The sequence below is a fragment of the Globicephala melas genome, chromosome 13, assembly GCF_963455315.2.
Source record: "Globicephala melas chromosome 13, mGloMel1.2, whole genome shotgun sequence".
NCBI classification, from domain to species: Eukaryota; Metazoa; Chordata; class Mammalia; order Artiodactyla; family Delphinidae; genus Globicephala; species Globicephala melas.
In genome coordinates, this window is record NC_083326.1 from 88,241,917 (window position 1) to 88,259,187 (window position 17,271).

The 17,271-nt window shown below is 53.0% G+C and overlaps 1 protein-coding gene across 2 annotated transcripts in view; it reads left to right on the forward strand.

Annotated features, from left to right (window-relative positions):
• The window catches only part of ADGRD1 (adhesion G protein-coupled receptor D1), a 161,306-nt gene that overhangs the window by 52,502 nt on the left and 91,533 nt on the right, over positions 1-17,271 (forward strand). For both annotated transcript variants that reach the window (XR_009566367.1, XM_030859944.2), the window contains exons 10-13: positions 1,872-1,931; positions 4,450-4,567; positions 5,559-5,669; positions 7,465-7,540. Coding sequence is in view for 1 of the 2 variants with exons in the window: in XM_030859944.2 (XP_030715804.2) it covers positions 1,872-1,931; positions 4,450-4,567; positions 5,559-5,669; positions 7,465-7,540 (365 nt within the window). In the remaining variant the exon portion in view is untranslated. The remainder of the gene's footprint in view (positions 1-1,871; positions 1,932-4,449; positions 4,568-5,558; positions 5,670-7,464; positions 7,541-17,271) is intronic.

A 17,271-nucleotide genomic window follows, 5' to 3' on the forward strand; every position in this document is an offset into this window, starting at 1 on the left:
GTGTACAAACCAAATAAAAGACATTCATGAGGCAGATTCAGCCTGTGGGCCATCAGCTTGAGACCTCTGATGGGGGCCCGTGTTGAGATACCTGACTCTGGGTGTCCTGGAGAGGAATCCTGGAGATTTACCCCAAACTCCACCCATCTCTGATTGGATGAGAAATAAACATCTTTGGCATCCGTGTCCAATTTTCCATGATGCCCTGGCTTCTCACCACTAACAGTTGAACGGGAAAGCGACAAGACGTCAGTTCTGTGCTGGGTAATAAGGAGACCATTAGCCACACATGGCTCTTGAGCTGTTGAACTGTGATCAGTTCAAATCAAGATCTAAAACACACACTGGATCTCTAAAATTTAGTATAACAGAAGAATGTAAATTATCAAATTGATGATTTTTATATTGATGGCATGTTGAAGTGATATTTTAGATATATTGGGCTAAGTCAAATGTATTATTAAAAAGTAATTTCACCTGTTTTCTTTTCACTTTTTAAAATATGGCTATTAGAAATTTTAAAATAAAACTGTGGATTGCATTATATTTCTTTTCAGCTGAACTGCTCTAGATCAGGACTCAGCAAACTATAGCCCTGGGGCCAAATCTAGCCCACTGCCTGTTTTTGTAAATAAAGTTTTATTGTAACACACTCACTTAGTTATGGATTGTCTGTCACTAATTTTGCACTACAGTGGCAGAACTGAGTGTTTGTGACAGAGCTGTATGGCGTGTAAAGCCTAAGATTTTTACTAGGTGATCCTCTTAAAGAAAAGCGCTGACCCCTGCTCTAGATTATAAACTCTGCCCCCTAGGCCTCAAGCCCAACGAGGGCCGGGATCATGATTGTTTTTTTCATGTTTAGTTTTTAAATTTCATCTTTAAATTTTAAGGCATTGCACTTTAGGGTCTTATAAGTATTTATCAAATAAAGATAAATGAAAGAGTGAGGAATTTTGATGATGTGTTCTCTAAATATTTAGCATCTAAAAGTGTGAGGAAGGATGTGGCATTTTGGAGAAGGCAGTTTTGTGGAAATATAGGAGGTTTAGATCAGGCTCTAAGTGTGCTTCTGGTGTCTGTAGTAGGAGATGCACGGTTAAAAACCTACATGAGTAATGTAAATGAGTGAAACAGATTAGGTGGAAGGCAATAGGGAGTGGTGAGGACTGGGGTGAGCTGGAGAAAGCACAACTACCTAAGGGGTCAGCTGCTGTTCTGTTTTGGTCAATGGTGGCCATGTGGGACTAAGGGATAAGAATTGTCCAAGCTTCTGCTTTTTTCACAAGAAGGAGGAAATTCACATAGTTTCATTTAAATCTCCCGATTTGAAGATGTTACAAGCTACTTTCATTTTTTTAGAACAATAGTGAGCCAAACCAAACATGGTTTTAAGGTGATTTGTCCAAGGGACCCCGAGTAACTTCTGCTTATGGAGGGGTCATTTCCAATTAAACAAGTGGGTTTTTATGTCAGCTTGGCTTCTCATGCCAAGAAAAACACACGGAGCAGGCCATGATTTGTTCATTCATTCATTCGTTTGTTCAACAGGTTTTTACCGAGGGCCGGTTATATCTTCCAGGTACTGTACTTAGGGCTGCTGCCGTAACTAAGCTGTGAACACACATCTAACATCTAAATGTTTGTCACTGACTAAAGGACTGTCACCAGGAGCAAATAAGATAACATCTATAACATCTATAAAAGGGCTTTGTACAACGTAACCAGATCCACTAACGGGAGGTATTTTGGTTTACTACTGTGTACATGCAAAACCCAGCCCGTGGTTGACAGAGATGGGAAAATCAAAGGTCTTATAATTTTGAGGCTTAAGGATACATGCTAAGCAGTGTCATCTTGTCTTCCTTTAGACTTTCTTAAAGACCGTGGGAGAGGTTCTCTTTTTGCCCAGTTGGACTGCTGTGTCAGAGGTAAGAGAAAAGAACGTTGAGATCTTCAAAAGGGGCACCTTTTTGTCTTTCTGGAAGTGGCATAAGTATGGCCCAGTTCACATCTGTAAGAGAAATGACGCATCTCTGGGATATTAGAGCTAATTTTGACTGGATATACGGCTGATTTGCAGTGCTCTGCCTTCTCTATGGATCAGTTCTATGAGCATCAGTACCACGGTCCTGTTGTCAACACTGAACAGGAAAACAGTTGGATTTCTGCATGAGGAATGTATGCTTGTTTCTCATTTTAGAAACCTATTTTTTACCATCACACTGTTCTTGAATGATAATAAAACACATGTTTGATGGTTAAAGATCACTAGATTAAATGAAAAAAGTAGCACATGTGACAATATACTCTTCATGATTGTAAGAGTAAATATCACAGCAGCCTCTCCTTTCCTCTGTACCCTAAAGCACTAGGGGAATGGAAGACCTTTTCTTTTCTTTCTGAAAGTAACTTTCTTGATTTTACTTATTTAAGAAATAAAACAAGTGAATATGTTGTAGAGAGTTAGAAAATGCAGATCATAAAGATATATATAAAATAAAAATCACCTGAAATCCTCAGGCCGAGAGAGAATGATTATTAACACTCTTGTATATATCCCTTCAAATCTAGTTTTCAATTCTCTTATATGCATATATAGTCTGCACATATGCTATATATCTGAATTTACCTGTTTTTCTTTAATTATGGCAAGGACATTTCCCAATAATATTAAGTATCTTCTGTGATGCTCTGTCAGTCAGGCTAGGCTAGGCTATGCTGCAGTAACAAATAGGCCCTACATCTCAGTGGCTCAGCACAGTGGACATTTACTTCTCATTCATGTCAAGTCTGACGTGAGTCAGCTCTTCTCCACCCAGTGACCTAGGGATCCTGGCTCTGTCCATTTTCTGATGTTGCTGTCTGAAAAATGTGGCCTCCAGGTTGCCCGGCAGGGGTGGAGAAGGGGGAGGAAGACTCCTAACTGCCTTGCCTGGAAGGGCTGGGACCACACTGTTACTTAAAGCGCTCCCTCTCCTGAACTCCTGTAAAGTTTAAAACATGTTTGCCAGTTTGAAGCAGAACGACATCACCTTCTCTCGTTATCAATGAGGTGGCTCCAGGGTTTACATTTGATGAACTTTTTATCTGAACAGTTTCAGATGGAACGAGATCGGGCTTCCCATTGGCAAAGGGAGAGAAAGACGGTCATGAACTTAAGACCGACATAATCTTACCTGGAAACACATTCTGTTTTAAAAGGCACAGCACTCCAGAGTTCATGATTTCCGGGGGGACGATGTGTGCAGGGCTGCTGCCTGGGAAACACCCAGAGGATGGCCAGTGGAGGGCCTGAGCAGATGTATTTTCCGCATCATCTTAAATGAGCCTTTTCTTAATGCACTGCCACAAACTATGAATAATCATGAAACTATTCAGGCTCAGGCCGGCTCTACTGTGCATTAAAGGGAAGGTATGAATCAGCCACTACCCAAGAGCTGTACACGCCAGAAACACAGATTTTCATGTGCTTAACTGTGCTTGGCCGATTGAAATCAGGCCACAGGCCTGAAAGAAAATGTCTAAAATTGGCCTCAGTGTTCTATTTCCAGCTCGTTAGACGCTCATGGAGCGTGTGTTTTTGAGAGAACGCCTGGGACGCTTAGCAACAGACGGATGCTTTTTCAGAAAGGCGGGAAGGAGAGAAGGGGTGTGATGGCAGAGAGTCACACGCCGCGTTCCCAGGGAACTGAGACGCCCCTGCCCTGCTAGACGTGTGTCTGAGGATGAGAGATAGTCAGCCTGATCCGAGCTGGCTGCAGAGATACGGGGCCACCACCAGGGACCCCTGCCTTCCTGGGGATCCACTGGGGTCATCTCTGCCCTGGGGACTCAGAGTGGAGAGAGAGGCCCTTGGAGGGGAAGGGACACCCCAGGCACGTCGGAGAGGCCAGGGCCGGCTTGAGGTGCTGGCATCTCCGAAGCCTCCTCCCCTTCACAGAGACTAGGACACAAGTGCTGGTGTCTTCATCCTAGAGGGTACTTGGGAGCAGTGACCCCCCTCCTCGTGAAACAGAAGGGGATGGAGTTGGGGGTCAGAGACCTGTCAAGGGCCCCAGTGAGTTCAGAGTGGAGCGGGGACCAGGTCTGGTCAGTCTGTGTCTGAGCGTGGAAGCCTTGGAGCTGACGGTCTGGGTGACCAGGGTCAACCTCAGCCGGTGTCCACATTCTGCGAGCTCAGCTGGGCTGGGTGACCTCAGTGGTCCCCTCCGCGCCTGTGAAACGGAGTAGCGGCACGACTGTCTCTCCTCTCTGTCTGGTCATTGTGAGGGCAGAGCCTGGCCCGCCATGTTGCTCAGCAGATGCTGGGCGAGCTCCTTGGCAGGAATGTTGACGGTGAGCATGACCTTGATCTTGCGTGTTGGTGCATTTGCTGCCTCCGTCGGGTGCACGTGCTGAGCGAGCCCCGTATTGACGTCTCCTTCCTTCGTGTCGTGCTGTTTGCAGGACGGTGCCGTGGTGCTGGGCTTGATCGACACCGTGGACACCGTCATGGGCCACATATCCTTCAACCTGCAGGCCAGCGAGCCCCCGGTTGCCATCACGGGTTCCTCATCCGTGGCAGGTAGCTCGGCAGCGTGGGTGCGGGCGGGGACCGGCTGGGCGGCGGGAGGGGAGCGGGGTGCAGGGGATGCCACCCGCCTGTTGAATTCCACTCCACTCCTGCGTTTTCTTGCACGCGCCCAGGGACGCATAAACCTCACACACCATCACTGGAGATGCACCTCTCCGCTGTCCTAAACTAGGCTGCCTGATGCACAATGATATGTTGGGGGAAGACAGAGTTAGGTCGGGGCAGCCGTGCTCAGCTGGGATGTGCACACAGGACCACGGGAGCCTCGCATGCTGACTTGGGGGCCAGATTCATCTCGGGTGACAACTGTCTCAGTTCAGAACAGGAGGCGAGCAGCGGCAGCCCCTGGAGTGTCCGTGGGGTAGCAGGTTTCCCGGGGTCAGCTGGAGGCTCTTCCAAGACAACAGGCACGGGGTCCCCTACAGGCCGACGTCGCAGCCCTTCTGTTTTCAGGGTCTGTGTCTAGGGAGCGTGGTGCCCTAATACTTTACCGCCAGAGCCACTCTCTGGAAAGTAAGCTTCATTCACCCACTTGGGTTCGTTTTAATGGGAGTTTGTCGGCCAAGACAGGTCCCTCCATGGGATGTTGAGTTTGCCTCACGTAGATTAGTGTCTCATTTTCCTGCGTCTCGCGGGGTCCCTGGCGTGGAGGAGGGGCCCTCAGCACAGGCGTCTCCTGCAGGACGGGACGCAGTCAGTACCCGAGGCGTCGTGAGCTGAGGGGTGCGCTGAGGGCACAGGGGTCACCGCAGGCTGGGAGAAGCCCCACCAGCGGTGGTAGATGGGTGGGTCGGCCACGTGGCCGCAGTTACTGCCCTGGACACTCTTATTTTTTAGGTTCTCGTTTCCTAAAGGTAATTACACTCCCCAAGAGAGCTCGTTCTGTTAAAAAACAAAACAAAACAACAGAAGGTGGGTTTTACGCCCAGTTTCCTGCCCTGGAGTTGACTGACTGCAGCTTCCTCTCTCTGGCTTGTTCTAGACTTTTCCTTGGCCAAACTGCTCCCCAAGACCATGAATTCCTCCCACTACCGCTTCCCGGCCCAGGGGCAGAACTACATCGAGATCCCCCACGAGGCTTTCCACAGCCAAGGTGAGCACAGCTGGGGGGACCTGCACCCCAGCACCCTCAGGGAGGGACTCAGCCCTGTGGCTGTCAGCTGGCAGAGGGGCTGCCCCCAGGCCTCCTCTGTGTGCCTGTGGGAACACAGTGTGTCATCAGACGCTCTTGAGATGTTGTCACAGCGCTGACTCGACTCTGAGTCTGCTGCAGCCTGATGCACTGGGAGGGGGGAGGAGGAGCTGGGAATCTGCATTCCACACGGGCTCGCTAGGCGATTCTCAGCGGAATGTGAACTGATGTGGCCACCTCCCCTCCCTGCTGGGGGGCCTGGTGTCCTCCTCCTGGGTGGGTCCAGGTCAAGGCCCGTGAGGAACCAGCCCCGAGGGGACCCCGATTACTCTCTCTGGCCCTGGAGCACCGTCGGCGGCCCGGGTGGCTCTGTCCATTTTTGCTGCCATGACTGTCCCGTCTGCCCCTTGAAAAGGGGCTGTGCCTCTGTAGGCGTGTCCCTCCGTCCCAGGGGCCACGGGCGGTCTGGGAAGTCGTGGATTCTCAGTTCCTGACAATCTGGCCGGAGGCCATGCATTTCCTGGGTTCTGCCTTCAGGACTGGGGGCCGGGCTGCGGGGTGCAGGGCCATGGTGTCCCATCCCCAGCGCGGGGTCCTCACTCCCCAGCCCTTGGGAGCCAACCTCTGCTCCCTGTACCCTCTAGTTTGCCTGTGTGAAAGGTGCTCAGGGATGTTGGGGTGTCCTGCTCTCAGGGGACTGTCCCCCCGCACTCAGGGTGAACTACAGAAATTGGGGGGTCCAGGGACAATGCCAAGGCCAACCGACTGCACGTGGGATCTTTTCATCTCACACGGCTGCACGATCCGTTAGAAATCCTCAGTGTCTCGGAGTTGGCAGGACCGCAGCCTCACGGTCTGTACGTCCGGAAGCTTCTCACACTTGGCCGTAGAGCTTGTTCGTCACAAGCACCGACTCTGTGGATGGAACTCCTGGGCTTGAATCCTGGGCCAGCCACCTACTTACTGGACAAGTTATTGAACCTGCCCAGCCTCAGTTCCCTCATCTGTGATAGGAGACAGTCTTAGTACCTCCCGCAGTATATTGTGGTGAGAATTAACAGAGCAAAGCTTATACCAGTACCTGGCACACGGTAAGTGTTATGTGAATTATTAACTACGTCGCTGAAATCTTAACTCACTCAACCAACATCCCGAAGAGCTCGGAGGTCAGCTTGCAGCTGCTCCTCCCAGCCTCCTGTTAAGCTCGTGCACGGAGGTAACAGAATAGATGATTCTTGTTTCCAAGTTGGAATATCACAGAGGGGTGGGACCCAGCCGAAGGCCTGACAGACGTCTGGGTGACTGTAAATCCTGCCTCTCTCGAGCGCTGGCGTTGCTGTAAATACTCCAGACGCAGACAGCCGCTGAGATGTGCTCACGAGTGCAGCACTGTCGCCTGGCGCTGCCGCCCACAGCTCGATGGGGGCTCTGCCTTCAGAAGCTCATGGTGTCTGGCTCCCGGGGAGCTGCAGCGTCCGTGTGTCCAGAGCTGAGTCCCCCGGGCAGCGTAGGGAGCGATTGCTGTGGTTGGATTCACAGTTGAAGAGTGGAGGGGGGTCTCTCCTCAAATTCTGTCCTTGTGGCCAGTTCTGCCCCTGAGTGTCCCTCCCCTCGCCCCCCGAGGAGCTGCCGGGTTCCTGGGTGTGAGGTCTGCGCTGTGTGTTGCTGGGTGAGTGGGTTTGGCAGGGAGCTCTGTGTCTCTCCTGCTTGTCACCTGGGATGCTGACAGGTGTCTGGCCATCTGCTCTTTCCCCAGCCTGGACCACCGTCGTGGGCCTGCTCTACCGCTCGGTGCACTATTACTTGAGCAACATCCAGCCGGCCAGCACCAAGTGAGTCTCTGGGGGCCACACAGCACGGAGCGGGAGAGGGGGTGCTTGTTTGCTGGGTGGCTGGCGGCTGTGACACCCGCACCTCCTCACCATCACCAACACACGCAGTATTGTATCAGAGGACTTGTGGCGCTAATTCCTGGTGCTTCACTGTTAGGGCAAAGGAGGAAGACGCAGGGACTCCTACAGTGGGGGTTCAGCAAGCCCTGGGGTGTAGGCTGACAGTGCAGGGGTCAGGAGCATAGGCTGAGTGACCATATCGGTTCCACCTGGAACTGTGTGACCTTGGACAAGTCAAGTGACCTCTCAGCCTCAGTTTCCACTTCTGTAGAATGGGAAGCCCGTAGCACATGCCTATATCAGTCAAGACTGTGTTGGATATGTCAGCTTAGGCAGAAGGTCAGGGAACTGAGGACTCAAGGACTAAGAAGGGCGGGAGTCAGTCGGGTTCAGGCACGGCTGGATCCAGGGACCCAGGGGATGCTTCTTTGACCTTGTCTCTGTGTCTCCTGCCTCTGCTCTCCTCCGCGTCAGCTCATTTCCAGGCGGGCCCCTCCGTGTCAGCTCAGTTCCAGGCAGACTCCTCCGTAGAGGCATGGCTGGCTCCGGGTAGCTTCAGGCCCACGTGGGTTGGGGTCCTGAGGTCTCAAGAAGGAAAGCGAGTCTCTTTCAGCAATGAAAAGTCAGTTTCATTCAAAATCCAGAGAGGGCTGTGATTGGCCCACTTGGGTCACATGACCATCCGGGCCCCCAGCCCCTGCACTCTCGTTGGCCAGGTCTGCTCACTTGACCCACTGGGGCTTGGGAGGGTGGGTCAGCCCTACTCCGACCACGGGGAGGGGCTGGTTCCCTTAGGAGAGGTTAGGGCCGGGGTCCACTCCTCCCTTTCATGGGGTCTCTGGGAGCGGGCAGGGAGGCAGAGCCCAGGGCCGGTGCCGAGAAAGGGCCAGCGAGGTATGAGCCCAAGGGACCCCTCTGTGCGGTTAGTGTTTGGAAGGTGAAGCCAGTTTTGCTGGGCACAGATCCGCCCCAGACAGGGGCTCCGCGGAGGGCAGCAGGCAGGGGCTGGTCCATCTCTGTTCCCGCACGTCTGGCGCGGTGCCGGGCCCAGAGCGGGGGAGCGGGGGGCTCTGAAAAGGTGCTGGAGAGAGAGCCGCGCATCTCAGAGGGAGCCGCACAGGGCCTTCACCCCTGGCCCCGGGGCCCCGCTGCCCTCCCCCGCCGGGACAGAGACTGGGAAAGCTGATGGTACGAGGACAGGCATTCCTGCAAGTTCGCTGTCTCTGCTGATGGGAAGGCGTTGCGGGGGCGGGTTTCAGCCACTGGCTCTGCTGCCGGGTGTTTGGAGGCGTGTGTGATGGAAAAGTAGGCAGTTATTTTTACCGCGTACAGATAAACAAGAAATGATAAATACCTTCTAATGATGCAGATACCTGAGCCCTGATATCATGTGTCTCTCAGACAGGCTCCTCTCCCGCCTGATGTGAGGGACCAGCTCACTGTACAAAACCCTGGAGGAGGGCGGGGGAAGGGGGCAAACAGTCGTGGTTTAGCTGCAGACCTGGAGGAAAGCCCGGTTCTGGGCCTGGTTGCCTGGGGGAGCCTTCTAACTACAGAAAGGGGACCTGGCGCTCCGGGTGTGCTTTCCAGAGTTCTTCAGGAAAGTCACAAGGGAAGATGCCACACACTTTCCTCGGCAACAGGCCTTCTTGAATATTTGGGGGCAATTTCCCCAAACCTGAGATTAGGGGTGAATAGCGGATCCGTCCTTGGCCCCAATTTATCAGCACTTATTCACAGCTCTCACTGCTGGAGGTTCCGACTGAAACGGCCTTTCCAGTGAAATCCATGGACGTGTATTTCTGGGGATGGCCGAGCCCTGCCGCGGGCCGGGGTAGGGGCGTGGGGAGGACGGCGTCTGTGCCACGTTCTCGGTACCCCTCATCCTCAGGAAAGGGAAGGAAGGCAGGATCGAGGGTTGCAGACGGCAGCAGGCACTTTGATTTCATGTGACCGGAACCATCGCCCTATCTGGGTGTTGGCAAGCTTTTGCATAAAGGGCCAGGTGGTTAATATTTTCGGCTTTACCTGCCCTAGTGTCTCTGTTGCAGCAGAGCTGTGGGAAGGCAGCCCCAGACAATACATAAAGACATGGAGTGGTGTGTGCTGATAAAACTTTATTTATAAGACTAGGCAGTGCCTGTGGTTTGCACAGCCCCGGTGGACAGTTGCATCAGTGCTGGCAGCAGTGGACGGGGCTGGGGCTGACTTTGAGCTGCTGTGGAGAGTCGAAGTGTGAGCTTGAAGCTTGGCCGCTGGGTGTGGTTCCCTCCGTCCTAAGGGCTCCAGCCTTCCCTTCCTTCCACCGTCCTCACTGCCCAGGGGTACCCAGCAGGACTCCTGGGAACCTCAGGACCCGGGGCGCCGTGATCAACTCTTATACCCCCTACAAATCGTGGGCTTGGAGACCCGCACAGGCAGAGAATATCCCCTTCCTCGCAGCCCTCTCTACCCATTGGCCTTAACACCATTGACCTCTGAACTCTGTCAGCAGAGACTGTAAGTGCTCATTTTCCTCAAGTCAGAAACAGAATGATTTTGCAGTGATGACGGTGTATTTCTCAGGTGTTGAACCTTTAGCTCTAAAGCCAACACTTGATGCAAAGATGTCTTACTGTCAACATTAACCTCAAAAAAAAAAAAAAAAAATCACCCCAGAAGCTCTCCGAGTGTGGTCCCTGTTGTGCTTGCTCCCGTAGCACACGGCAGCACAGAGGTGACACTGAACAGTCGTGCTGTGGTTCACCCTTGGATTTGGGAGCCAGGCTCCCGGGTCTCTTCTTGCCGCCGGCTGCCCTCACCAGCTGGTGGTCTCTTTGCTCTCATGCTCCTTTCTAAGAGGGAGGCCGGCCATCCCGATTTCTGAGGGTCTCCGTGAGCACTGAGTTAATGGTTTAAGTAAAGCCCTGGAACGTGATATATAAGCACTTCCCTTATCACTTCGTGAGGTGGTTGGATGTTCTCCCATTCTCCGCCTCTGAGATGATTATCAAATTCCACACAGGATTGGAAGCAGATTTGTGCAGTCGCGCTGTTAGCGTTCCAGTGTCCCTACTCGCCCGCACAGCTGACTTCATTCCGTTGTCGCGCTGTTAGCGTTCCAGCGTCCCCACTCGCCCGCACAGCCGACTTCGTTCCCTTTTAGTTTTGTGCATCGTCATCTACACACATTTACGGTTTTCTGTGAGATCGAAAGGATGCAGTGGAATCCTAATGTCCTTTAACCCCCTGGGGAGTGGAGTCAGCGCGTGAGTTTAAAGCACAAGGAGGGGGTCGGGGCAGGATGGGCTCTCCATCCCCCCCGCCCTGGGTAGACCGCTCGGGCCCATGTGCTGGCTGCCCAAGGCAACGCCTGACCGTCCACAGGTCCTGGGTGGGGGCTTTGCTGGCCTCTGCAGGCGCCTGGACTCGGGGGCTCCTCCGTGGCCCACGGCCCCTGGCCCTGTAGTGATAAGGAGTGTTGGGTTCCTGCTGATTCTCAGCTGCCAGGCCGGCAGCTGGGACCGCCGTTTCCTTCCAAAGAGCCGTCGGAGCTGAGCAGGGAGCAGAGTCACCTGCTTCTCCTCCACAGACAGAGCCGGGACCCAGAGGGTACGGCGCTCCACGGCTGCAGCAGCAGGGTCAGGGCTGGGACTCGTGCCTCTGGGTTTCAGCATCTCAGTGGTGGACTCACACGTGCTTCAGAAGGACACGTTCTATGGGGCTTGACTTGGCGTAAATGTCTGTACTTCTCCTTTGTAGAGTAACGCTGAGCAATCCAGGCAGAAGGACTGGCAGGGTCACGATCGCCACGTGGCAGCCCTTGGTGTAGCCATCGATCGGGCAAACCTCCTCGGGGCAGACACCAGCGGGTGAAGGGTTGTGAGGGCCCAGGGTTATTCCCCGTCACTCCTCAGGGGACCCATTAATCACCTCGTGAGAAGGTCCCCAAGAGCGGAGACACTGTCAGCACCACTTCAGCCAACGGGTCACGCTCGGTGTCACCGACATCGGGACAGGCTGACATCCTGCGTCCCCTGATGTGAGGCAGTGGGAAGGGTCATCCTGCCCCCAGACGCTCGATCCGACGCTCCCCACGAGGAAAGTCAAGGGACATTTTGCAAAACTTTGGTCTGGACTGTGAAACATGCATGCAGTAAAAGCAGTAACAAGAGTGGGGACTGTTCGGATCAGAGGGGACTGAGGGGATATGGTGACTAAATGGATGCCGTCCTTTCCTTGACGGGAAAGAAGCCTCACTCTGAAGGACACCGTGGGGACGCTGGGGACGTTGGACAGTGGACCAGGCACCAGGTGATGATTGAAGCCATGTCAGATTCTGATCGTGATGATGGGATGGTGATTGTGTAGGAGGCGGTCTTTATTTTTAGAAGGTCCCTGTTAACGAATTCAGAGGTGGAGTGTCGTGATGTACTCTCCGATGGTTCAGCAGCAAGGCGTGTGTGTGTGTGTGTGTTTGTGTGTGTCTAGAGTGTGAGATGCCAGTTAAAGCAAACGTGGCAGAACGGTAGGAGGTGGGAATCTAGGTGCACTGTGTCTAGCAAATTTCCTGTGGGCGTGACCCTTGCAATGCAGAGTTTGGAGAGGAGGGTCCCGGTTTAGGGAAATTCCGGTTCTTGCCGTTCTCTCTTGAGAAACCCCGCTGAACTACTTCTGGACATGGAGAACTCGGCTACTCAGCTACCTGAGTACCATGGAGCTCACGTCCACCATCCTGGTGGACGCTCTCTTCTTCGGTTGTCCGTTGGCCAGAGGCCTCACGTCCACTCGAGGATTCTCCCAAGTCCCTCCGGCGCTCTCACCCCTGTCACCAGGGGCAGCATCTTTCATGAGGTTCAGGTTTCCTTTGCTTGGTGTTTTCAGTGTCTCATTGCTGCTCCCCTGATGGTCAGCGAGGACACAGCTCTGACGGGATGGATGAGGATAGACCCCAGAGCGAGCAGGGCACCATGTTTGAGTGGGAACTCATTAGAAAAGTAGTTCATTGACTAGGGAATATTTGCAGTTAAAGTTTTTTTTTTAAATTTCCCTATACAACTTGGTTTAACTGTGGGCCCCTTGTACTCGGAGTGGTTCTTCCTGAGGCCCCTTTTCTTATCCCGTGTGTGCTAACTTCTCTTGCTTGAGGACCAGAGATCATCTCTCCACACGCTTGGGTGTTTTGCTTGAAGATTTCAGAGTTCCCAGATCTGCCCCTGAGATCCTGGAATCTTCCATCCTCTCTGGGCTTAATTGAAGGCAGAGGTGACCCACAGAGGGGTCGTGGCTCAAAAGTGCCGAAATAGGTGAGGCTGCAGGGCTGGACTTTGGGCTGTGTCAGTTGGGTCCCCCATAGGGGCCAGATGGGTGACTTGGGGGAAGTTAAATGGAGGGGCCGTTTGCAAGGCCATGGTCGGGGTGGGCTCCCCACTAAAAAGGATAGAGTACAGTAACAGGAAAGTTCTCGGAACAAGGAGATGGGGTGTGCTGCTACGGCCCTGGGCTGAAGGCGGCAGGAGAACACGGTTCCCCGTGCAAAGATGGAGGGGTGCGTGCGGGGACCAGACGGGTACCGGGCCCTTCGGTGGGCTGGGGCCGAGTTGGGGTGGCCCCACGGGGACAGCCCTGTGTGGGCCTCACTCTCCTCTCTGACGCCTCTGACTTCCTACTGGTGGTCCCGTTGGTTGAACGCACCCAAAGCAGAGGGCATGGGGCCTGGATGAGGCAGCGTGGGGCAGGGCTCTGTGCAGAGGAGGGAACGGGCCGTAACGCTGCGGCCCCCGCCCCCTGGCTGTCTCCTTTGCCCTGTTCCCTCCTTGCATCTAGAATGAGCTGGTTTTCCAACCAGAAAAGACCCCCAAGCCCTGGTATGATCAGCTCCAAAGTGACAGATAACCCAGCCTCCAGGCGTTACTGCTCCCTGGAAAATAGGTTAAAAACAAAAAAATCAAACCTGGGTCAGGTTTATGAAACCAAAGCAAAACTCTTAGTAGAGTTGGAGGTACCAGAGAGATTAAATGAAGTGGTGAAAAAAAAAACAAAACCAAAACAACCCTCTTTTTATTATGAACAATTTTGAACATCTGTAAAAACAGAGAGACGGTCACCACCGGGTCAGGACCAGGACAGCCCACGGCCGCTTGGGCTTCCTCTGTCCACCCGGCCTCACCAGTTATGTGGAGGCAACCTCTGACATCATGTAGTTTCATCTGGAAACATTTAGTCTCTATTTTTAAACGATAAAGACTCTTTAAAAACTACAGAGTAAACTCCCGCCGTTATCGCATCTCCAAAGTAAACAGTGATTTCTTAGTTCTTCTGGTGTCTCGTCGTTGTCGACTTGGGTGGGTCGCGTTGAAGCGGTGGGCTCCTCCTGGCCCGGCGACCCCGGACCCCCAGCGGGGCCTGTCCACAGGGCGAACCCAGCCAGGAGGCAGGGCCTCCCTGGCTGCATGAGAAGCGAGTCACTGGAGAGCATCCTTGTAAACCCGTCCATATTGGGAAATCGCACTTTTCCGGATGAAAAATGCTCCTGAGGGTGCAGTGTAGACCGTCAGCCTTCCCGTGACTTGGTGAGTCTGGTATCAATTCCTGCCCTCGAAGGCGGTGTTTCCCAGACTACATCTGGCTGAGTCCACGTGTTCCCGGGGTGGAACCCAGGAATCCGCTCTGGATTTGCGTTCTGTCTGTCGAGAGAAGGTTCTCCATGTGTTTTATATTTGTTCCAATATGTTCCATATTGTCTGCCTGTGAGAAGATTCACTCATTCAACACATGTTAATTGAAAACGTACCGTGTGTCAGGCATGGTTCTGGGAGCTGGGAGAGCAATGAACAGAATGGGCAAGAATGCGGCCCTGAGGGACCTTACCTCCCAGTGGGAGGGGACAGCTGACTGGATGAACTATTAGAAAACGTACACGGAGGGGGAGGAGGCGTGTGTGACAAATGATGCTGTATTTTTAGAGTTTTATGCCCAGGGTTGTGATTTTATTGTTGGCTAATATTGGAGTCCTAATTTTTGCTAGAAGAATGACTTCTAGCTTGCTTGCTGGAATTACGTACGTGATGAGTGCAGGGAGTCCTGCGGAGGGAAGCGTGGGCTGTGAGGTCTTGGCAAGGGTGAGCGCAGAACATCTCAGCTCCCCGGAATCATGGGCGGAGAGGTCGTCCGCCTGGGCAGCCCCATCGTTCTGCGAGCGAGCTGGCCTCTGTGTCACCGGGGACCACATCCTTCCGTCTTTGGGTCTGGTTTGGTCCCTGGTGACATCAAGCCAGTCTTAGGTTTCCACGGCAGGGGCTGAACCCCACGCATTTTCAGTGGGGGTGATATCACCTCTGTGGGGTGAAGATTGGTTTTGGGGACAAGGAGTCTGACCTATGACAGTGGTTGTGACTCTGCAGAGTTGTATGGAGCGTCAGGGTGTTAGGAAAAAATGTCTAATAAGACTCTTGAGGGGGTGATGAGGAAAACAGTGGTTGAGAAACGCTGAAGTAGCGTGCTCCTTTCTTTTCAGTGTCTTTTTTTAATGTGTGTGACTTATTCTGTGTGTGTCTTCTCGTCCTGGGCTTTTACCAGTGACATTTTCCCAGAGAAGAGCAATCAGACAGAAAATCAGCCATGTTCTCAGAGCTTCCAGCAGCCGCTCAAGATTCCAACCTCGGTGATATTCAGACACGAGGAAACCATGCCTCTGCTTTGCTACAGACCCGGGTCCTTGGTGACCTTCTGTTGGAAAGACCCTCTTGCAGGGTCTTTCCATGAAGACAGGGCTGGGGTTTTAAATCTTTACAGCGATATTTTTTAAACATCTCATATTGACAATTCCAGGAACAGTTCTCTGTGCTCCTGGGGACCTGCTCCTTTTTAGGGACACGTATAAGGACCCTGTGTGCAGAGCCGGGTGCGGTGTGTGAAGGGGGGCGGTTGCAGGAGCTGCGTGGGTCCCGCGGGCTCCAGTCCAGGTCAACAGCTTTGAGGCTAGTTAGTAGGCACAAGTAGTTGAGGGAGGAGGAAGAGGATGGTGCCCCCGGCTCCCAGGGGTCGGCTCGATGTTACGAAGATAGTTCTGTGGACATAAACGCACCTGGGGGGCAGAGTCCCCAGTCGAGCTTTGGAGAGTGAATAGGAGACACGCAAAGTCCAGATTGGGCAAGAGACCCGCAGGCGGCTGGGCAGCCCGAGCGCGGCCCGGATGACTCCATGCCGAAAGCATCCTAGTGTAGCTGCGTCTGAAATTCAGATTCAGGCAACAGACATCTGCTGATCACCTACCACACGCCGGGCGGGGCGAGGGCTCGAGCAGACACCGAGAACACAACATTCAGGTCGGTGTGCGTTCTGGGAGTCATTCAGGCACTGCAAGGGGCAGGCCCTGAACGTGAACACCTTCTTAGATCTTGCACCCCAGCTTCCTTGCTTGCCTAGCCCTAGTCCTGGCCCTGAATATCATTTCAGCCTCATGACTCCATGAGACAAGTACTGTGTATACCAGTCAGGATTCTTTTGATTGGGTTGTAAGTGACAGAAACCCCAGCATAAGCTGTATTTTTTAATTTTCTATTTAATTTATTTATTTTATTATTTTATTTTATTTATTTATTGTTTCTGGCTGCGTTGGGTCTCTGTTGCTGCGCATGGGCTTTCTCTAGTTGCGGCCAGCGGGGGCTACTCTTCGTTGCGGTGCGCGGGCTTCTCATTGCCGTGGCTTCTCTTGTTGCGGCGCACGGGCTCTAGACGTGCAGGCTTCAGTAGTTGTGGCACGCGGGCTCAGTAGTTGTGGCTCGTGGGCTCTAGAGCGCAGGCTCAGTAGTTGTGGCGCACGGGCTTAGTTGCTCTGCGGCATGTGGGATCTTCCCGGACCAGGGCTCGAACCCGTGTCCCCTGCATTGGCAGGCGGATTCTTAACCACTGTGCCACCAGGGAAGCCCCGTAAACTGTTTTAAGCAAAAGAGGAGTTCGTTGGATCACATGAGCTGACAGGTGCACGGGCTGCTCGATCCAGCATCCAGTCGATGTCACTCAACTCCATCTCTCAGCTCTCAGGGGGTGGATCCCCTTCCCAGTCAGTCTCTCTGCTCGTGATTGTAAGCCACTTCTGGGACCTCATGCTTCAGGGCTGATGTCCAGCAGAGAGAAGTGAGAATCCAGCATTTCCTTCTGAATCTTGTTACTTCTCCTCGGATCTTCTTGGACCACGTGCTCACGTCTGAACAGTCAGCATGGTCTGAGGAATGCAGTGCACTGATGCATTCAGGTCAGGACAGCAGGCTTTACTCTTAGTCAAGGATGGAGTTCCCTCCAAAGCATGTGGGCTGCAAGTGGGGAAGGGGTATCACCTGGAGGGAAGCTCAGGTGCCTTTATCAGGAGAAGGGTGAAGGGCTACTGGGTGACAAGGCAACAGCTGTCTATCACACTACTACTCACCACACTGGTTTATAGTGAGGGCAGACAGAGTTCCAATAGGTAAGTCACTCGTCCAAGGTCAAGTAAATGGATGGCTGGGATTCAGGCTCATTGTTTTGACCTTTCTGTTCTTCCCCACATCCTGGGCCAACCCCCTTCTTCTACTAGATTATAGACTCTGTGAGGTCAAGGGCTCCCCCTCACCTTTCGGTACCAGCATCAAGCCCTAGAGAGAGCAGCTCTTTGATAGAAATCAAAGCTCCCTCCAAAAACGATTTCAAAAAAT